This window comes from Eleutherodactylus coqui, chromosome 5 (genome assembly GCF_035609145.1).
Source record: "Eleutherodactylus coqui strain aEleCoq1 chromosome 5, aEleCoq1.hap1, whole genome shotgun sequence".
Lineage (NCBI taxonomy): Eukaryota > Metazoa > Chordata > Amphibia > Anura > Eleutherodactylidae > Eleutherodactylus > Eleutherodactylus coqui.
Window position 1 is genome coordinate 41,377,895 of NC_089841.1, and position 23,158 is coordinate 41,401,052.

Sequence of the window (23,158 nt, forward strand, 5' to 3'; positions counted from 1 at the left end):
GTTGTAAGGACCTAAATGGAAAGAAGATGAGCCAATGTGAAGACTGAACAAAATCCCATCTTAAAATATACAATTACTGAATATAAGAGGAAACTTTAAGGCCACCTGTCCACGGGCAGGACAGAATATCGCTAGTGATATTCCGCCGTGGGGGAGGAGCACTACAAGGTCTCCGCGATAAGCCTATATTAATGATAGGCTCACCGCGGAGAATCGCGGGCGATCACAGCATGCCGCGATTTTAATCACTAGAGCATAAAATCGATATGATTCTCCACTCGTGGGTGTTGGGCTGCGCTTTCTCCTATGGGAACCATCTCATGCGAGCTTTGCATGCAATTTATCGTCGCGGACCTCGCAATGACAAGTCGCCCGTGGACAGGCAGCCTTAGTGAGATAATAAAGAGGTTGTCCAAATAAAAAAAAAGCTAAAAATTCACAAAGTGCAGGAAATGTTGAAAATAACAAAATAGGTTCTACTCGCCTGTTTGATCCCTCAGTTGGTCCAATGCCACTCCCATTGCTGGGTTTGGTTTACATGTTGCAGCAATGGCATGCCCATATACACACATGCAGTGGCCCCAAAGTTTGGGGTCCAGTACTGCACCTCAGCATGTTTTATGTCTCTGTCTTGTGTTCATGGCTCTCGGATTGCATCTCCCATTGATTTCAATATGGCCGGCAGCAGCATCGCACCATGTGCTATGGCAACTCGGTGCGATACGAGGTTTTCACATTGAAAACAATGGGAGAAATGCTCCAATCCTTCGACGTGGAAGATTGCCACTTCCATTTAGGGAACCCAATGCTATGAATACATCATTATAGTTGGAGACCTTGCTACAGATTTTGCATTAGAGCCCAGAAGCTTCAAATTACGCCTCTGCCTGTATGTATACATGGGATTTTGGTGCAGAATTTTCTGCGTCTTTAGGCGAGTCTTGCAGAAATATTTTGCATGTGTGAGAAGTCCCTTAAAGGGATTTTCCGGTTGTAAGTTATTGATAGCTCGTCAGTAGTAGACTGGCAGGGGTCCATTGCCTGGGTCTTTCTGCCGATCAGCTGTCTGTAGGGCCAGTATGCTTTTGCACCGAGTTGATTTCTGCAGTAATTACAGACAGCTCCGTTTTTACTATAGTGGCTAGGTTTGGTATTGCAGACAAAGTTCCCAATTATTTAAATGTGAAGATGCCTGCTATACAAAGCTTGTCCACTACAGTAAAAAGGAGGTGTCTGCGTCCTGCAGAATTCAGTTCGGTACATGAATGCACCAGCCCAGTAAACAGCTGATCAGCTTCAGGCCCCATTACACACTTGTAGAGTCCTTGAGCTGCCAAAACGATAGAGAACCCCTACAAATGACCCCATTTTGAAAACTTGACCCTAGTCTAAGCACTCCTCCAACCTTCTAGCTATCTTCTCCCTCAGCTCAGTTCTCCAGGAACCCAAACCCCTCCTTCCTACACCAACTATGGAGCCACTTGTTTACCCCCCTAATCTCACGCTGCCTTTCTGGTGTGGTACAGGTAGTATTTCAGAAAATACTACTTTTGAGGTCCATGCCCTAAGCTTACAGCCTAGTAACCTGAATTTTTCGTTTTAGGACCTTCCACTTACCTCTAACTTTGTCATTGGAATCAATGTGCATCAAGACTACTAGGTCCTCAACAGTCCCTCCCAGTAATGTGTTAACCCTATTCGCGATGTGTCAAGCTCAAACGTCAGGAAAACACGCTTTTCGGTCCCAGTTTTTGTAACAGATTACCCTATCTACCCCCTTAGTAATTGAGTCTCCCACTACCAGGACCTGTCTAGCCTGTCCTGTGCTCCTATTACCCTTCTTACTAGAGCAGACATCCTCCTGGCAGTCAGAGGGCATGTCCTGCTACAACAGTGCTAATCCTGTAATGGCATTCCCCTCAGTTGCCAACTTTACAAACTTGTTGGGGTGTGCCAGTTCAGGAGTAACTTCCCTGGATGTCTTCCCTCTACCCCTCCTTCTGTCACCCAGCTAGCTGCCTGCTCATCCTGGTCTCCCATGCTACCATCCAACCCTACATCTACCCCTGTCATTTTTAAAATTATTTACCCATTTTCTACTGTAGCTGCGCTATCCATAGGAGCCAAAGTTACAGGGTGTGAGGGGTTAATTCACGTTTATGCCTTTTAAATTGATAAGTGTATTTCACAGAATACTTATGTGTTTATAATTTGCGTCTTCTTTTGCTTAAGGTTTAAGCTTATACGTGTAAGGGCTGACGCTTAATAATAGACTACAGCGACTCCATTTTGTATCTCTTTGCTTGTTTTGCTTTAATACATGTATCTGTATTAATTTCACCTTTTACCTAGAAAAATGTTAGACCCAATTATAATAATGACTTCGAATCCTTATCAGCTTTCTCTCTCTCATGCCTCCTTTCCCTTGAGAAAGTTCACTCCCTTCTAGTAGAAGCGTCCAGGAATGTTTTGTTTTTGTTACAGGTGTCACCGGACATTGATGCATTGCTCATGTAGGAGACTTCTTTGAAAGATGTGTATTGCTAATTAAAAATGTGCAGATGTTATGTAGCCTTGGGCATGCGCAGTAATCAAATCAATACGTCAGCAAACCTTTTCTATATCATCTGTAATTCTTTGAATAAACTTCACTTCTTCTTTGGCTAACCGCATACCCGTGTGGTCACCCATCTAAGTTGTCTTTGAGTACTCAACCCTGAAACCAATTTGGAAGCAGACAGCATTAGCTCAACGGTCTGAGTTTGACCCCCCACACAGGGGGTATCAGCTCCCTATGGTGATTCAGTTCTGCTAAGATACAGCAGGTCTGCCATGCTGGAGGCCACAAGTAATAATTTGATCATCAGGTCCAATAGAGAAAACAGCACTGCTGCATTCACTATTCTCTACATAGAACTGAATTGGCACTATGTAACTTGCAGAAGAGAACCCCACAGGATGTACAGTGCCACTCCACACTCCCTGCTCAGGACTATGATCAGGCCGTCATTTCCAGGAAGTGTAGGAGCAGCACAGGGCTCCCACTAATTTCAATGGCAGTGAAGCCAGCAGTCTGACTGCTTCCACTGATGACTATATCTAGCTTGCTGCACTGACAGCAGGTCAGACAATCAGCTGGTAAATGGGGGACTCAAGCAGTGGACCTCTGTCCATCAACTACTGATGACTTATCTCCTTTAAAAACCAATTCTGTCCTCCTCAGGGTCTTCGGCTATTCCTGATAGCAGAGCATCCAACCTGCTCCTGCTAGATCACAGGAGCTTCAAACCCACGCTGTATATTCATAATGATGCAGGTTTAAAGCCCATGATCAAGCAATATCAATTTACAGTGCTACGTCCTTATCGGATTAAACCACACGTTGAATGGCATAAAAATGAAACACAAAAATTGCAAAACCTGCTCTTTTTACTATTTCACAACAAAACGTTTATAAAAGTTAGTCAATAAGATACATGTACCCCAAAATTGTCCTTAAAGGGAACCTGTCACATCCCCACAATTTAAGTTATGGTGCTGTTACAGCATGTAACAGGGAGCCAAATGAGGTATTGTTTATAATCGCCTGCTGCCGCAATCCAGCGCTGTCACCCGGTAGACTTGTAGAAGAGAGAATGCGCATCAGACTCTCACCAGGTGACAGCATTGGATTATGGGAATGGGCAAGTATAAAAAAATACATCTAGCAGCACCATAACTTAGTTTATGGTGCTGTGGGAATGTGACAGGTTCCCTTTAACTCCTTAATATTGCGGCCTACTTTGGCCACAAGGACACAACAATTTTTTAAGGACTCCACTGTTCAAAATATAATTTTCAGTTGACATAACCGTATGAGGTCTTGTTCATTGTGTGGCGAGCTGTAGTTTTTATTGGTGCCATTTTTCTTTAATTATTTATTGTATAACCCTTTTTTGGGGGGGAGGGAAGGGAGAAAAAACACCTACACTTTTGCCTTCTTTTCACAGCATTAGGGCAGACACCCACTAGTGTTTTTTTCTCCCCGAGAGCAAGTGAAAACTCTCGCCTCGCAGTGCGAGAAAAAAAATGGGATGACGCCGGATTATCACCAGTTTTTTCAATGGGGCCAGCGGCAGCAGCGCTAGCCCCATTGAAAAGATATGGAGAATACTGCGGACTTCTGCCATTGAAAGAAGTGGTTTTTGGAAAACCCAGCAGTATGATTTTCAGGGAAGGCCTTGAAATATAAGCCCTTCCCTGAAAATCATCAATAAGTGGTTAAAAAGGTTAAAAAAAAAGTACTCACCTGGCCACTGCTCACATGCTTCCTCCAGCTAGCTCCCCGACAATGCTATCTAGCACTTTCACTCCTGAAAGGGCTGTGATGATTGGCTGAGCGCTCAGCCAATAACAGCTAGTGCTTAGCTATTGGCTGAGCGCTCAGCCAATTACAGATAGTGCTTAGTTATTCATTCATGAATAGCTAAGATAGTGCTATATATTCATGTGACAGCTGTGGCAGAAGTCCGCGGTATTCTCCATATCTTTTCAATGGGGCTAGCGCTGCTGCCGCTGGCCCCGTTGAAAAGACTGGCGATATCCCGGTCTCATTCCGGTGTCTTTCTTGCGCTGCGAGGCGAGTGTTTTCACTTGCTCTCGCAGCGCAAGATAGAAAATATCGCCAGCGAGTGTCCACCCTTAGGGCTTTTACCCACTAGCACTTTCTTAATGCTGCGATATTGCAGCGTGTTTTTTACTGCAAATGTCAATGGGACTTTCTAACGTTAAAATCGCATTGCACAAAAATCGCAAGTTTGTGCTTCTGCAATTTTTGTGCGATGCGATTTTAACATTAGAAAGTCCCATTGAAAAAAACGCAGCGATATTTCAGTGTTAACCCCTTCCCGCTCCATTACGTACCAGTACGTCATGGGAGCCTGGTACTTCGCGCAAAATGACGTACCGGTACGTCATCGGGATAGCGCGAGATCATGACTGATCTCGCGCTATCCCGCAGCGGGAGCCGGCTGTCAGTCACAGCCGGCGTCCCGCTGCAACAGCGGGAGGGCATCGGAGATGCGCCCCCCGCTGTTAACCCCTTCCCTGCCGCGATCTAAGTAGATCGCGGCAGGGAAAGAGTTCACAGAGGGATCGCGCTCCCTCTGTGTCTCCGGCCGGCTCTCGCGATGTTATCGCGAGAGCCCGGCCTGTCACCATGGCAACAGGACGCCAGACACTGACGTCCTGTATTGCCTATGACTATGATCGCTGTATAAGCGATAAGCCATGGCAGAGCAGTAGCTCTGCCATGCCTTATAACAGCGATCATAGGCATAGTGCTGCAAGTCCCTCAGAGGGACTCAAATAGTGTAAAAAAAAGAAAAGAAAAGTGTAAAAAAAAAGAAAAATGTAAAAAACCCCCTTTTTTAATGCTTTTTCTAATATTAGCATAAAAAAAGGTTAAAAAAAATTGAAACCCCACATATTGGGTATTGACGCGTCTGTAACGATGTGTACAAAAAGTTGAACATGCTTTTTATTTTGTACAACAAAAAGCGTTAAAAAAAAACGCTAAAAAACAGAGGCAAAAATGCTAATGTTTAGCATTTTGCCTCACAAAAAATGCAATAAAAGTGATCAAAAAAACCGTACATTCCCCAAAATGGTACCAATAAAAACCCCAGCTCGTCTCACAAAAAATAAGCCCTTATAGAGCTCCGTACATAGAAAAATAAAAAAGTTACAGGACTTTGAATGCAGCTATAGAGAAAAAAAAAAGATTTCCAAAAAAAAGGGGTTTTATTGCAAAAAAGTGTAAAAACCTAAAAAAAAATATAACAATTTTGGTATCGTTGTTACCGTACCGACCCGCAGAAAAAATTGAGTGTGTCATTTATGCTGCATGATTAACGCTGTAAAAAAAAAATGTCAGAATTGATGCGTTTTCTCTCCGTTATCATAAAAAAATAATAAAAGTTTTACGATATTGTCTATGTACCCAAAAGTGGCACCGATAAAAACTACAGCTTGCCACGCAAAAAACAAGCCCTTATACGGCCGCGTCGACGGAAAAGTTAAAAAGTTATGGCTTTTGAAAAATTGAGATGGAAAAATACCAAAAATCGCTTGGTCCTCAACGCCAAAATAGGCCGTGTCATTTAGGGGTTAAAAAAAAAACAAAACACTAGTGGGTAAAAGCCTTTAATCGTGCAGCATAGATGTCACGATACATTCTCTCTGTGTGTTACTATTACGATAATACCAAAAATTATGGGGTAGGGAGTTTGTAAGTTTTTACACTTTTGCACAATAAAAACCGTGTTTTGGAAAAGGTCCCATAACTTTTATTTTTCCATCCACAGAGCTCTATGACAGCTTATTTTTTGTGTGACAAGCTGCAGATTTTATTTTTATCATTTTGAGGTACATTCAGCTTTTTGAGCACTTACATTTTTTTGGGAGGTGCAACAAACAAAACAAGCGTTTTTATTTGGGTATTTTTTTTTAATCCTTCGTTGCCGTGCATCATTGTTTCATTTATTGTACAGGTTTTTACAGACACTGATACCAACCATGCACATTTAATATATTCTTTCTTCTTTTTGGAGAGAGAAAGTGCACAAAGTTTTTTTTTCACACTTATATGCCCCTATAGGGGACTTGAACCTGCAATCTTATGATCGCTATGGTAATACATCGCAGTACATCTGTACTGCATTGTATGTTCAATATTGCTAGCCATGGTAGATGCAATAGCAACCCATCATGGCAGGCTGATGAGGAAGCACGCTTCCTCTGTGAATCCTTACATTCGCTGATGGCTCCCACTGCACATGGCAGGGGGTCAGATGCTGAGCCTGTACCATGCAAGGAGGTAAGCTTACACCTTGCTGCCTTAAACAGTAAGCAGTCAGCACATTAAGGGGTTTACAATGTAGAACTCCAGTAATATACAGCCCCTCCTACGCTGACACTGATGGAGAATAAGACATTGTTATAGCTTATTCCACGTACAGCTCTTGCGCGCGTAATACTCTGTACCAATTTACCATAGGTGACAATGTCGTCGCTCACACAGCTTGCGTATGTTCTATCTTGGCACGCATTATGTGCGCATACACACCAGGCTAGTACATGGCTATGGGCGGCACGCAGCCAGTATGCAAAGCCTTTGCATATGGATGCATGCCGCACGTGTATATCTCACAGACTGCATGCTGCCAAAATATGCTCATGTGACCCCCGGCCTTATAGTAACCATGTGGTCTGAACAGGAGGGAACACACACCTACCTCCACCTGCAGAGCTGGACGGCAGCCGTGTGCCTACAGGACCTGTGATGATGTCACTGTCATGTGATCAGTCACATGTGTGGGAGGAGTCAGGGATCACATGGCCGGGTGCAGCTGTGTAATGTGTGCAGTACAGCTGCGTCTTTGTAATGTGCTTCTATCAGGACCGTGTGGACTCATTTATCACAACTTACTAAGGCCGGGCTCACACAACCGTATTATAATAGAAGAATAGAGCACGCTGCGTTTTTTGTATGTGCGTAACACAGTGGAAGAATGAAAGGCAGTGAGATCCTAGTCAACAATTTACTGACGGAATAGAATCGAAAAATAACCCCGATTTCCCAATACATGTTGAGAGAGAGGAGGGAGTAATGTCCGGGAGACCCTCTTCTTCAATGTTGATGTGATGGAGAAACCTTCTATGTCAACAAGTCCCTCTGCAGTGATTGAGCGGTTTGGGGTCAGGTCATCTCGGCTTACTAAAGAAAGGTTTATCATTTGTTCCCACAACACATTGATTGGGTTACGGACATTCCTCTCTACCTGCAAACTCAGATTGGCCAAGTTCTTCAGCACACACAATGGCCAACAGCGCCTTGAATTGGGCATCGTGCAGGAAGACCTTCCTCACCTGCAGATGCTGAATCAATTGCTGGAGGATGTCGATGGGAGATGGTCCATTTACTGACCTGAAGCCTAAAAGTACTAGGCCTCCCCCTGCAAGAGAATATACCCGCATTGATATATTTGTGAGGGAGCTGAAGAGCTCTTATCTGAAGACCTTCCTCACCTGCAGATGCTAAATGAATTGCTGGAGGATGGAGATGGGAGATGGTCCATTTATTGACCTGAAGCCTAAAAGTACTAGGCCTCCTCCTGCAGGAGAATATACCTGCATTGATATATTTGTGAGGGAGCTGAAGAGCTCTTATCTGGAGATGTGTCCACGCATCCTGAATGACAAGGAGTTATGGTGTGTTGAGCTATGACCCTACTGATACCTATCTGAAGGAAATATCTACAATTCTGACAGACGCAAGAACCAGTTGGTTGATTGGACAAGAGGAACTGTCAGTTATGTTACCCAAGAAACCACAACTGGAAACTTTTTAATTTACTCAAAATCCACAATAGCCTCTCACCACTACGGGTTAGACCAGGGGTCCCCAACCACCGGGCCGTGGACCGGGGCCGGGCCGTTTGGTGTTTAGCGCCGGGCCGCGGCACCGCTGGGAACTTTTTCTCTACACACAAGGCCCGCGGGCCTGCCTTGTGTTATGCGGCCCCCGGCGTGACGACGCCGCTCACTACTGAAGCGATTACCAGCAGGGGCCCCCCAGCTCCCCGCTGGTAATCGCGCTGATCCCGGCGCACACACTGACATCTGTGCAGCCAGGATTCTCCTCCCCGAGTCCCCTGCTCATAAGTTCCACAGGAGAGGACTCAGGAGGAAGCGTTCCGGGCTGCACACTGACGTCAGGGCAAGCAGAGAGGGAGCGACGCTGACAGCAGGGAGGAGGTAATTATATGGGTTGGGGGGCTGCCTATTATGGGGGGGGCTGGTTATTACTGGGGGGGGCTACTTGTTACAGGGGAAGGGGGTGCCTATTACTGGGGGGGCTGCCTATTATGGGGGGGGGGCTACTTACTACTGGGGGGCTGCTTATTACTGGGGGGGCTGCCTATTACTGGGGGGACCTGCTTATTACTGGGGGGGACCTGCTTATTACTGGGGGGTTGCTTACTGGGGGGCTGCTTATTACAGGGTGGGGGGCTGGTTATTACTGGGGGGGGCTACTTACTACTGGGGGACCTGCTTATTACTGGGGGGGGACCTGCTTATTACTGGGGGGGGGTTGCTTACTGGGGGGGCTGCTTATTACTGGGGGGAGGTGGGGGCTACTTATTACAGGGGAAGGGGCTGGTTATTACTGGGGGGAGCTACTTATTACAGGAGAGGGGGCTGCCTATTACGGGGGGGCTGCCTATTACTGGGGGGGCTGCCTATTACTGGGGGGGCTGTCTATTACTGGGGGGGGGGCTGCCTATTACTGGGGGGGACCTGCCTATTACGGGGGAGGGACCTGTTTATTACGGGGGGGAGGGACCTGCTTATTACTGGGGGGGTGCTTATTACTGGGGGTGGGGGCTACTTATTACGGGGGGGGGAGATAAATTATATGCTGCCCTATGTGTGTGCTGGGGGGGGATATATTATACTGCCCTATGTGTGTACTGCCAGGGCATTCTAAATGTCATAATTAAATAAAAATGCACTAAACTCCAACCTCCTTCATAACCCCGCCCCATATAACCAAAGCCCCACCCATGTCCCGCCCAACCCTGCCGGGCCTTGTAAAAATGGTCTTGCTTGAAGCCGGTCCCCTGTGCCAAAAGGGTTGGGGACCACTGGGTTAGACCAATTGTCTCCGGTATAGAGAATTTAACACAGAACATCAATATATACCTTGATCGAGTCTTTAGGCCGTCTGTCGAATCACTGCTATCATATGTACAAGATACTATAGACGTTATTGGTCAATTAGAAGGAATTACAGTATCCAATGACATTTTTCTGACAAAGCCTTGATGTGGAGGCACTCTACAGCTCCATTAGCTGATGAGAGGGAAAATTGGGTTGTCGAGTCCTTTTTGAATCAGAGGGGTTTGCATTTCCATCGTCATAATGAGCTGCTGCTGGAACTCCTTGAATTCGTTTTTAAACACAATATATTCCACCAGATCAGGGGTACAGCATTGGAGAGCCCTTATGCCCCCACTTATGCAAAGCTATATCTGAGCTGATTGGAGGAGGGCTCGTTCACACCCCTGTATTTTGTTCAGTGTTTTATTGATTTCAACGGGTTCTTTCACATCGGTGTATAATTTCATAGGATGTGTAATCGCATGATGAAACACGCAGCATGACCGGTCCTGCTGCACATTTGTGGACCAGAAGAGCCAATTAAAACCAATGGACGTGCGTGAATGTGATTTTGTGCGTACAAACACATGGTGAATTTACACAAATGCATGCTGCATAGGGCAAAACACACGGCCGTAGGCATATTTTGGTCAAGCAAGTACATAGCGTATTTGCGCGGCTGAAATGCACTTACACCTGTGTGAACGAGCCCTTGAAATCACTACAGATTGTCATTTAATTCGTCGCATGAAGCCATCTGCATTATTTTTTTTATCAGTATCGTCTTTTGTGATCTGCTTATTAAGTGGCGCTGCCCTCCAGTACTTGTAGGGTTAAATGACCCAGCATAATCCTACAACTCCAACAGGCTGGACACATGAGGTCACATGTATTAACCAGCTTCTGGCACGCAAAACGTGTGACTTTTTGAGGGCTTCCGCTAGGTTCTACCACATTTCCAAAAGTAGGCAGGCCTAACAATAGGAGGCGTGGTCACATGTGGCGCATAACATTTAAGTCGATTTTTAGCAGTAGCAGCTTCCCCCAGGGTCTGGCTGTGGGGTCTTCTGGATGAAGAGCAGTGACATTATATCTGTATATCGCTACATGAGACTTCTACATGCTAAACTATAGCGATGAGGAAAGACTTAAAGGGGGATTCCAGATCATAATGAATATTTTTGATTTATACTAAAGCTAATCGAACAGGCTTGAAGATACAGATAAATAGTACTAACCGCTATTGCTTTATTTTATCAGAATTCAGATCTTATAGTTTTAGTAATATTTTATTCTATGCTTATCAGACATAATAATAATAATTGCAATATACAAACTAAGCTCCTCTTTTTATACTGTCTGAATTTCACCTACAAAACTTCAGCCATTTACATTATAAGCCATTGTGGGTTTCCGGTCATGTGACGGTCTTGTGATTATCTCTCTTCAGTATCTATTAGACTATCCTTGCTTTACTGAATTACGACTGGAATTCACCTTAATATTGGTCAAGAGTTATTATTCATCATATTGGAATGTGCCGATAAATATAGCAGTAGTTCCATTTACATCTCGTACAAGATGTTTGTGTATTCTTCATGCTCCACTGACTTTCCATGAAACTGCTTACCTCAGTAATGCTCCGCCCCTATTCTGATGATGTCATTTTAGCTCTATAAACCGTGTACTTAGTATGAATAAACCTTGTTACCATAACTGACTGCTGTCTAGTGGATCTTTCTCCTAGCTATATCTTTAATTATTCTAATTAGCTCATTTGGCACTGTGCAAAGTGAACAGTAATAAATAGATTTGTCGATAACAGTAGACAACCTCTTTTCAATTGGACACCCTGTGTGAAAATAATAGAGATATTCGCTCCTCCACAGCCACCGGGATCCAGCGCTGCAGCCCGCTGTGGTCACAGCGTTTGTTGTGACAGATGAGGTCTCAGGAAATCACATGACCCCTGCAGTGTTACGTTCTTCAACTCCTCATGTGTTCATCGTTCCCACACCATTATGCTATGCGGCGGAGCAATAAACACAGAGACTTGTGTGTTATACCTCAGGAACGGTTGAGACCCAGTAAAACTTTACTTGGGTATGGTTGGGGGAAAACACAGGAACAATATGGCCCTATAGTCCACGTTATCTATATGTCACCGGTCCTGGAAATTGGGTATACTCCATAGGGAGGTAAAAGGTAGGGGTCTCTCCACATACACTCTGGTAGGCAATTACTGAAGAAAGGCTTAGCCTAGATGCACCCCACACATCATCCGCGTGGGTGTCACAATTACGTACCTCTGTGTGGTGATCCTAATGGCAGACAGCCACACAGGAAAATTGATGTCTGTAGTGTGAACGGGTACCTGTTTTAGTGGGACCTTGTATAAGGGATTATTTGGAGGTTGTGATCTCACTCTGGGGAATTTGGTAACTCACTCGTTCCCTCATGCGTTTCACATGCGGTAGGGGCATCTCTTCTTCTCCTCCATATTAGACACAAGGAAACCAGAGATGTCTTCCTGTGCTACTGCGGTTTCTCCAGCGGATCAGGGAAGAGTGAAGACCCTCAGGTCCTACATGGGGAGCCTCTCCGTCTTCTCCATTTTCGATACAGGGAAGCTAAAGGTGCTTCCCTGCATCACTGTGGATCCTCCAACAGCATTGGTAGATGGATGATCATCAACAAGCTTTTCCCGCTCTCAGACACTCACATTTATCACCTCACTTGTACCACATGACACTATAAGATAGATACATTCAGTAGCCAGAGATGACAGGTAATGATTTTAACACAGTTAACCCTTCAGATGTCGCAGCTATGCACCTTAAGTACTGAAAATTGACATGACAGATTTGCACAGTGCATCCACATAAGACAATACATGTATGACAATTATGAAGGCAACCAGGATGTTGTTCTGGGACACTACAAATGCACTTTGAAGTTTGAGTCGGAGCTGAGCTCTGAGTCACGGGACGGGCCGCGCCACCTCTTCCCGCCCTCAGCATGCAGAGTGACAGCTCTCTTCTGTGTAGCAGCACAAAGCTGTCTCCTAAGAGTCCATCCAGTCCAGCTGCTTCCTTGCATGTGGGTCTCACAGCACGGCGGCAATCTGTTTACAGCATGTCCTCCAGAGTACTTACAGATTCCTCCTCCTCTCACACTGCAGCACTTGAGAGCAGAGATGAGGCGTCTGTATGCCCCCTAGTGGAGGATCTGCGGCTCGACCCACATACATGGAAGGGGCTGAACTGGATAGAATTTCAGGTGCTAGTGAAGGGGTATTTAGTGTCTGGGTTGGGGGCCCAGTTGTAACTGCAACCGCTGCGACCAATAGAGCAACATCACTGCTATTAGAGGGAGTAAAACTGGGACAGTCAGTTATAAGGAAGGATCTGCTTGTATTTGAAGATAATTGACTAAATAACAACACGTCAATCAGTACAATAGTTTTGCGCATCAAAAGAAGCAAAGACAGGCACAGGCACATGATGTTATCACTGTAAAAGCAAGGGTGCGGCCTCATCTGAAATATGCAGTTTAGTTTTAGGCACCGATTCACAGAAAGGATGCCTAGCAGCTAGAAAAACAGGCACAAAAGTATCCAAAGTAAATATTTGTTAACCCTTTCCAATCCACTGTCTGACCTCTGAAGACATTATGATTTAAGGCTGTACAGCTCCGATGTTGGAAGACGTCCATCAGGGTTCTGTTACTGTATATTACCAGCCTCTCTACTGTCGGAGCCTATCCAACCTGTCACCTCATGCAGTACTGGCTTTAGGCAGCAGATAGCGCCGTTGTATAATGGCAGAAAAAGAGTAAGCCCCCTAGGAAAACCAGGATACAAATTGCATTGGAAAGGGTTAACAAACAGGTGAACTCTAGATGCAGTTAGGGCCCATTCACACCTGCACTGGGGCTCCGTTGGAGCTTTATGTCTCTCTGTCCCATTTTTGAAGTAGAGAAATGGAAATTAAACGGAAATAAACTGATCGATTTCCCTCATTGATTTCAATGAGTTATCAAAAAACAAGTGGAAAACCAATGGAAAGCTTCAGTTTGCTTCCATTCCATTTAATTTCCTTTTAACTGAACAAACAATGCAGTCTGTCACGCTTGATGTCGCCAGGGTACAGATGGAACTGAAAGTTTGTCCAATATGGGCTGTATAGAATGGAAAAAGCAGAGGGCCTGGGCTTGAGCCCTGAGGAACCCTCAAGAGGAAGGATTATATACTGAACGAGCAGATGGAGAGGGAGGAGGAGAACCGGGACAGCAGAGTCATTCAGGCCTATTCAGTGCAGCAGACTTAGAAGGAGTAGATGATCAATGGTGTCAAATGCAGCAGTGAGATCCAGAAGGATGAGTAGAGAGTAGTCACCATTAGATTTCGCCATCAGGACGTCATTTGACACTTTTGTAAGAGCACATTTTGTAGAATGTGGAGTGCAGAAGAGAGCTTGCAGATAAGTAGGTGATTAGACAAGAACAGAGCAAGTGCTTCAGTAGTTAGGAGATGAAGGGGTAAAACATTTCCAACATGAACATGGTTTCTGTCCTGTGTGACAAGACGTGATTTCTGAGTAAATAATGTTCCACAAAATTAATGTGAAAACGGCTTCTCCTCTGTATGAATTTTCTCATGTCTAACAAGAAGTGAGTCATGAGAAAAGCATTTCCCACATTCTGAATACTACTTCTCTCATGTCGATAGTTAAAGATGTAGATTCTGTTCTCGATCTTTTGTCCCCTTGTCAGCCATTTCTGTCTCTGTTCAGCCATTTTATGGACTTTTAGTTTAATTTAATTTAGTGAATTTATCTTAAAATCTTCTAAGTAAAGTTGAGATAAGGATTTTCCAGGCATACAGCCAAGGCCACCAATATGTAGCGTCCAGCCAAGGCCGTCAATATGTTTTCATGAAATATATATATCGGTCAGCAATTTTCAGTTTAATTATATTTTCCTGTTATGTTTCCTTTGTACGATTACCTTGAAACTTTGCAATTGTGTATATGATAAGATGTTATACATCAGTGCTTGTCAGCAACTATCACCCACAATGAACAAAATGTGTGACTTGTGTATACCTTTTGGAGTAAAGCCATAATACTCCCTTTTCTGTCTATAAAAACCCTATGTTTTGTAGAATTAAGTTAGAATTCTCTACATACAGAACAACCTGTCTGTGTCATTGACTTCTGCAGGCCTACACAGAACTTCTATTAATTTGGAACTTAGCCATATATCATTGGGATCCATGGACTATCCCTAACACTATAATGTCTATCAAAATTTGCTTTATCATAAAAACATTTCCCACATTTTTAACATGAATATGGCTTCTCTCCTGCATGAATTTTCTCATGTCTAACAAGATGCAATTTAGGAAGAACACATTTCTCGCATTCTAAACATGAATATAGCTTCTCTTGACAATGAGTGACTTCCAACAATGTACAAGAGGATGTTGTCAAAAGATTGACTAATCCAAGCGCTTTTGCCGGTACCAAATTGTCACGGCAAAGCCTCGATTGATCACTTCAGTGGGATTGCAAGCGCCGAGTCATTAGAATACAGGCTGATTTGCTCCCAGATTTTCTGGGCTCCTGTACGCATGCGAAGCGAAAGCTCATATCACCACCTCATCCGTTCTACTGGCTCCTGCACTCTGCAAAACCCACATACACTGGCTGCGACCACGAGCTGTTTAGGGAAGCTGGGACCCAGACCATGAATTATGAACACAATCTTCTAAGTTATAATTTGTTTTAAAACGGACAAGACTTATCATTTCAGATTTATTCTTAAAAAAAAAGAAGAGTAGCAATAAAAATATATTCATAAGTATACAAGAACATACAGAAAAGGATGTAACAATGGAGATAAGGTTATACAGGCATACACAACATACAGTATTTTAAAATAAACAGTAAGAAAATAAAAGAAAGATACCGGGCAGGGTATCGGTCCAATTCCTGGTCGTGCAAAGTCACTGAAGCAATGGCAAAGTCTTTACACTGGTGTGCATCTCCGTAGGTCTGACAATTTGGGTAAGGAACTCACTTAGCTTTTAAAAGCCTCTGCAAAACCACACCCCTGCCGGCCTTTTTCTGACGTCATCAAGGCAGGTTGAGTATATGCAGAGAAGATATGTAGGAAACCCTGATTTAATATTTCAGCCAGGAGGCGCTCCAATGGGGAAGATATGGCTGTAATGTTTAATATCAGGAATTTACCAATCTATATATGCTAAGCATAATAGAGGACAGCTGCTCGGCTACGCCTACAGGCATTTCTGGGGGTTGCACAGAGATGGGAGTAACTGCGCCTGGTCCGCAGTCTTCTCCCACTTCTGAAAATGTAACTGACGTTGAGTTGGGGTCATCGTGTGACCCATAATCTCCAATATTAAATTCTTCTTCGATATAGGCACTAGCAGTCACAGTGCCAGAACATCTAGGAGAAATATCCAAAGTGTCGTTTCTTCCCAGCAATGCGGTAATTAGCATCTACATGTCACTAGTTAACCATTTCGCCATCATGATCAAAAGACTTCCTGAGGAAGAACGCATATCAGGAATGTGAGGGGAGGATGGGGAGAGACAAAGGTAGAGGAGATCAACTCAACTTTCATAGTGTCTTGATCAGCAGCTGATTGATACTGGACAGCTGGGGGGACACTTTATCAATATCTTTATACCACAGTTGTATACAAAAAAATATATACACACTCTGAACGTTAAAACACATTTCTTCCTATATGACTTTTCTCATGTCTATGAAGATTTGATTTTGTGGAAAAATATTTCCCACATTGTGAACATGAATATGGCTTCACTCCTGTGTGACTTCTCTCATGTGCAATAAGCAATGGTCTATCTATAAAACACTTGCCACATTCTGAACATACATACGGTTTCTCTCCTGTATGAATTCTCTCATGTATAACTAGCTGTGATTTATGAGGAAAACCTTTCCCACATTCTGGACATGAATACGGCTTCTCTCCTGTGTGACTTCTCTCATGTACAACAAGATGTGATTTCCGAATAAAGCATTTCCCACATTCTGAACACGAATACGGTTTCTCTCCTGTGTGAATTTTATTATGTATAACAAGAGTTGATTTATCTGTAAAACACTTGCCACATTCTGAACATGAATAGGGCTTCTCTCCTGTGTGAATTCTTTCATGTAGAACAAGATGTGCATGGTTTCTAAAACATTTCCCACATTCGGAACATGAATATGGCTTCTCTCCTGTGTGAATTTTTTTATGTGCAACAAGATTTGCTTTAACTTGAAAACACTTGCCACATTCTGAACATAAATAGGGCTTCTCTCCTGTGTGAACTCTCTCATGTATAATAAGATGTGCTTGCTGAGTAAAACATTTCCCACATTCTGAACATGAATACGGTTTCTCTCTTGTGTGACTTCTCTCATGTATAACAAGGTCCGATTTCACAGTAAAACACTTCCCACATTCTGAACATGAATATGACTTCTCTCCTGTGTGACTTCTCTCATGTATAACTAGCTGTGGTTTAAGAAGAAAACATTTCCCACATTCCGAACATACATACGGCTTCTCTCCTGTATGTATTCTCTTATGTATAACTAGCTGTGATTTCTGAGTAAAACATTTCCCACATTCTGGACATGAATACGGCTTCTCTCCTGTATGTATTCTCTCATGTATAATGAGCTTTGATTTGTAGGGAAAACGTTTCCGACATCGTGAACATGAATACAGCTTCTCTCCTGTGTGAGCTCTTTGATGTTGAACATCCTTTCTGTGACTTTTCTCCTGCTTATCAGGCTGTGATGAATCAGAAGACAGGCCTTGTGTAAGAGAATCAGATGGCAGATCTGTGCAGTGAAGGATTGAAGGTATATCTGGGATAATGACCTGCTCTTCATATGTATGCAGTGAGATGCCACCAGCATTTGAAGATATTAGATGTCCCTCTGAGCTTCTGGTACAATTATCTGACAAAAAAATAATACAGATTTTATTTGTAAATACAGCTCTTAACAAAACATGATGTATATATCTGTCATTTATTAGGAAGGGGGTTATACAGCAGGCTGTAGAACTGAGCATGCTCCTTAACTGGGGGCTATAAGCTGTTTCATATAGCTGACAGCAGTGAGCATTGGCTGTGAGTAAAATTATCACTGATTGAGTCTGTTTTTTAAATTTTGTGGACAATGTGACCACATCCTCTGTGCAGTTAGCCAGAGGTGAACACTCTCAGGCCTGTCATAGCATGGCTTAAAAGGCAGACAATAAACTTACAATGTACTGCAATACAGAAGCAATGCAGTACATTGTACAAACAATCAAATTATCGCACGTTCAGGTCCCCCAGAGGAACAAAGAAAATTGTTATATTCTAGTTTATAAAAAAAAAAAAGTTTTTAAAAACTGCATTTAAAGATTAGGGAAAGGAGAAAAGAGAAGACATGAAACAAACCTTTAGATACAGATGTAGCACTGCTAAAGCAGGTTGGTCTAACGCATTAACTTGACATGATAGCGTGCACTGGCACATTAAGAAAGCACATCCCAATACGTTACAGATCTTCTGCAATTTAGAATGAGAATATAAAGTGCAGTACACTATTCCATCCCTAGATGACATATGACGATACAGTAGGCTACTCTTCCCTGCATCTACAGTAAGCCTCCAATCCTAAATTCAATAGGACTCCTGACTATTATTGCCTAGTTAAATAAATAATATGTCCCCCATCCCAAGGTAGCATTGGTGGTGATTTACAGAGTGAATCATAGAATGGTAGAGTTGGAAGGGACCTCCAGGGTCATCTGGACCTTTAGGGTCATCTGGTCCAACCCCTTGCTCAGAACAGCATTCAGTAAATCATCCCAGACAGATGTCTATCCAGCCTCTAAAGACTTCCACTGAGTAAGAACTCCCCACCTCCTGTGGCAACATGTTCCACTTATTGATCCACCTCACGGTCTAATATCTAATCTATGTCTCCTCCCTTTCAGTTTCATCCAATTGCTTCTAGTCTTTCCTTCTGCAAATGAGAATAGGGCTGATCCCTATGCACTGTAACAGCCCGTCAAATATTTGTAGACCGCTACTAAGTCTCCTCTCAGCCTTCTCTTCTGCATGCTAAACATTCCCAGATCCTCTAACCGTTCCTCATAGGACATAATTTGCAGACCACTCATCATCCTGGTAATTCTTCTCTGAACTTGAATCAGTTTGTCGATGTCTTTTTAAATTAGGATCCGCAGAACTAGACACAATAGTTCTGATATGCAGGGAGTACCGCAGAGACGATCAGCTGACATGCGATGTCACTCCATGGATCTGACACTTGAGTACCAAACCCACTGAGTTTTAAAGCTTCCGCAGAACCGCACCCCCACCAACCTTTTCTCGAAATCATCAAGGGCAGGTTGATTATATGCGTGGTCATCAGTAGGAAACCCTGATTTAATATTTCGGCCATATTTCCCCAGTAGGCGCTCCATATGGCCGCCATGTTTAACATCAGGAATTTATCTACTGTAGATACTAAGCATGATAGGGGACAGATGATCAATACTCCTATAGGTAATTCTGGGTTTTCTTGGGGGTTCGCACAGAGACGGGAGTAACTTCGCCACGTCCACAGAGTCCTCCTGCTTCTGAAAATGTACCCGACGTTCATCTGTGGCCTTCAGGTGATGCATAATCTCCAATATAAAATTCTCCTTTGATAGGGACACTAGGACTTGCTGTGGCAAAAGGTCTATGAGAAATACCAGAGGTGTCAAACCTCGCTGGCAGGGGGTAATCAACATCCCCTTGTCACTGGCTAACTTTATTTCCATTAGTACAAAGGACTTCCTGGGACAACTGTGCATCAAATATCCCTGCTGATATGAGGAAGGGAAAAATTAAAGGGGTTGTCCCGAGGCAGCAAGTGGGTCTATACACTTCTGTATGGCCATAATAATGCACTTTGTAATGTACATTGTGCATTAATTATGAGCCATACAGAAGTTATAAAAAGTTTTATACTTACCTGCTCCGTTGCTGGCGTCCTCGTCTCCATGGTGCCGACTAATTTTCGCCCTCCGATGGCCAAATTAGCCGCGCTTGCGCAGTCCGGGTCTTCTTCTTTTCTGAATGGGGCTCCGTGTAGCTCCGCCCCGTCACGTGCCGATTCCAGCCAATCAGGAGGCTGGAATCGGCAATGGACCGCACAGAAGCCCTGCGGTCCATGGAGACAGAGGATCCCGGCGGCCATCTTCAGCAGGTGAGTATGAAGACGCCGGACCGCCGGGATTCAGGTAAGCGCTGTGGGGGTTGTTTTTTTTAACCCCTGCATCGGGGTTGTCTCGCGCCGAACGGGGGGGGGGGGGTTTAAAAAAAAAAAAAAACGTTTCGGCGCGGGACAACCCCTTTAATATTGAAGCGTTCAACCCAGCTGTCCCCTAGTAAAAAAAACTATGGTAAGTTGACATGGGAAGCCGGGTAACAAGTTACAAATATCATACCACAACCTCATGATGTCACCCCGGATCCGCTTTCCAGTGGTGGTGGCATCCCACAACACTAGGTCTATGTCTCCGTGCTCTGGATTCCGGTTCCCACTGATTGCCTATAACTGTAACAGGAGCTAATAGTTTAATAGTTCCTCAGTCCCAAAACTAGACTAATAATGTACATTCTTCTCTTTAGTACCCAGAGTAGATTAAGAAATGGCCCTCCTTCAGGTTTATATTCAAGTTGTATCTTGTAACCATATTATAAATGCTCATCACGGGTTATCTGCTATAACAGTATCACATTCACATCCATATTCACTTAGCATTGTTGCTGGATCGGGGAATTCAAAGGTGACAGAATGAAGGGCTAAACAATTCAGTGTAAGATTGGTGCATCCAGTGAATGATTAGAGGAGGCAACTCTGTTTCATCCTCTGGTCACTACTCACCTGAGCCGTTACCTGTAGGAATTCCCTCCATACACATAATTACAGGCAATGTGTATTTATGTCTATTACCTGGTGATGGGAGCGGCTGGTGGGTCTCCATCATGGCGTCCTTGTACAGATCCTTGTGTCCTTCTAAATACTCCCACTCCTCCATGGAGAAATAGACAGCGACATCCTGACACCTTATAGGAACCTGACAACACAATATACAGTCATTACCCAGAAGCCTCCAGTGCTGTTACTGTAGAATGTCCCAGCATTCCCTGCAGCGTCACCTCTCCTGTCAGCAGCTCCGTCATCTTGTTGGTGAGCTCTAGGACCTTCTCCTTATTGGTCAGGAGGTGCTGGGGAGGCTCTGTGATTGGGCTCGGGGTTCTTCCTATACCTTCACACACAGGAGCCCGAAAGCCATCACTAGAGGTCTTCTTCACTACTGTGTAATCCTGTTTAAAGGGAGACAATAATAAATATCACTACAGACATTTCCTGAGTCCATCACCTCTCCAGTCATATTATCTGTTATTATCATAGATGAGAATGATGTAATGTGACATTATCAGAGTCTCTACCCTCCCCAGTGACATCATCAGACTCCCTCCCCTACCAGTGAGGTCATCAGACTCTCTCTTCTCCCCAGTGACGTTATCAGACTCTGTCCCCTTCCCAGTGACCTCATCAGTCTCTGTCCCCTCCCCAGTGACCTCATCAGACTCTCTCACCTCCCCATTGACATCAGTCTCTCTCCTCTTCCCAGTGATATCATCAGATTCTCCCCAGTGACACCATCAGACTCCCTCCCCTCCCCAGTGACGTCATCAGACTCCCTCCCCAGTGACGTCATCAGACTCCCGCCACTCCCCAGTGACGTCATCAGACTCCCGCCACTCCCCAGTGACGTCATCAGACTCCCGCCACTCCCCAGTGACGTCATCAGACTCCCGCCACTCCCCAGTGACGTCATCAGACTCCCGCCACTCCCCAGTGACGTCATCAGACTCCCGCCACTCCCCAGTGACGTCATCAGACTCCCGCCACTCCCCAGTGACGTCATCAGACTCCCGCCACTCCCCAGTGACGTCATCAGACTCCCGCCACTCCCCAGTGACGTCATCAGACTCCCGCCACTCCCCAGTGACGTCATCAGACTCCCGCCACTCCCCAGTGACGTCATCAGACTCTCTCCACTCCCCAGTGACGTCATCAGGCTTTCACCTCCCCAGTGACATCATCAGTCTCTTTTTCCCTTCCCAGTGACATCATGAGACTCTCTGACCTCCCCAGTGACATCATCAGACTCTCCCCAGTGACATCATCAGACTCTCTCACCTCCCCAGTAAGTAGGAAGAGGATCTCTAGGGTGAGATGTAATATTGTCTCTGACATCTTGTCTTTGTCCATCAGGAGGATTCTCTTCTGTAGGAGATCGGACGAAGGATCCTACAAGATCAAATGTTCTGTAAGGTTTAGCCATGTGATGTGGCAGCGCTGCCCCTCCTCCACAACTACAAGCCCCGAGACCCTCCGGTCTTTATCAGCACTTCTGCCCTAATCACCAACCAGGTTGCTGGAATTGTGAATCAGGACCAATCAGGTTGCTGGAATTGCTGATTAGGGCAGAAGTGCTGATGAAGATGTTAATATGCCCTCCAAGTTCATTCCACAGCTGAAGGACCTGCGGTGACGTCACGCCCATGTGACCAGCCATGTGACATCCTGAGTGGGAGGAGCCAGGATGGAGCTGAAGAGATTGTTGGTTTCTTGGAAAAGCATCAAAGGAGGAAACCAAAGCTGGAATGTTCTGTTGGGGCTCTGAGGGTCCTCTACCCATACAGTGCAATACTCTGCAGTACTGGGGGTGCTCTCCTCCTATAAGTGCAATACTCTGCAGTACTGAGATACTGGGGACCCTCTCCTCCTACAGTGTAATACTCTGCAGTATTGGGGGTCCTAGACCCCTACAGGTGTAATACTCTGCAGTACTGGGGGTCCTCTCCTCCTACAGTGTAATACTCTGCAGTATTGGGAGTCCTAGACTCCTACAGGTGTAATACTCTGCAGTACTAGGGACCCTCTCCTCCTACAGTGTAATACTCTGCAGTATTGGGAGTCCTAGACTCCTACAGGTGTAATACTCTGCAGTACTAGGGACCCTCTCCTCCTACAGTGTAATACTCTGCAGTATTGGGGGTCCTCTCCTCCTATAGGTGTAATACTCTGCAGTACTGGGGGTTCTCTGCATTGCACCTGGAGGAGGGAAAGAATTCAAAATACTGCTGTCTATTGCACATATAGGAGGAGAGAACCCCCAGTACTGCAGAGTATTACACCTGTAGGGGCAGATGACCCCCAGTACTGCAGGGTATTGTACATGTAGAAGGAGTGGACCCCAGTACTGCAGAGTATTACACCTGTAGGGGCAGATGACCCCCAGTACTGCAGGGTATTGTACATGTAGAAGGAGAGGACGCCCAGT

At 44.6% G+C, this 23,158-nt stretch overlaps 1 protein-coding gene across 2 annotated transcripts in view; it reads right to left on the reverse strand.

Moving 5' to 3' along the window:
- Positions 1-22,367, reverse strand: part of LOC136629176 (zinc finger protein 665-like) — a 42,864-nt gene extending 20,497 nt beyond the window's left edge. The window contains exons 1-5 of one of the 2 annotated variants that reach the window (XM_066605340.1): positions 22,012-22,367; positions 20,961-21,128; positions 20,755-20,878; positions 16,495-17,712; positions 15,056-15,085 (exon numbers count right to left, since the gene is read on the reverse strand). In XM_066605340.1, coding sequence (XP_066461437.1) covers positions 15,056-15,085; positions 16,495-17,712; positions 20,755-20,878; positions 20,961-21,128; positions 22,012-22,083 — 1,612 coding nt within the window. In that variant the 5' untranslated portion in view covers positions 22,084-22,367. Of the gene's footprint in view, positions 1-15,055; positions 15,086-15,510; positions 17,713-20,754; positions 20,879-20,960; positions 21,129-22,011 lie in introns of those variants that run through there. The other variant, XM_066605339.1, reaches the window with a different exon arrangement.
- Positions 22,368-23,158: the final 791 nt, after the last annotated feature.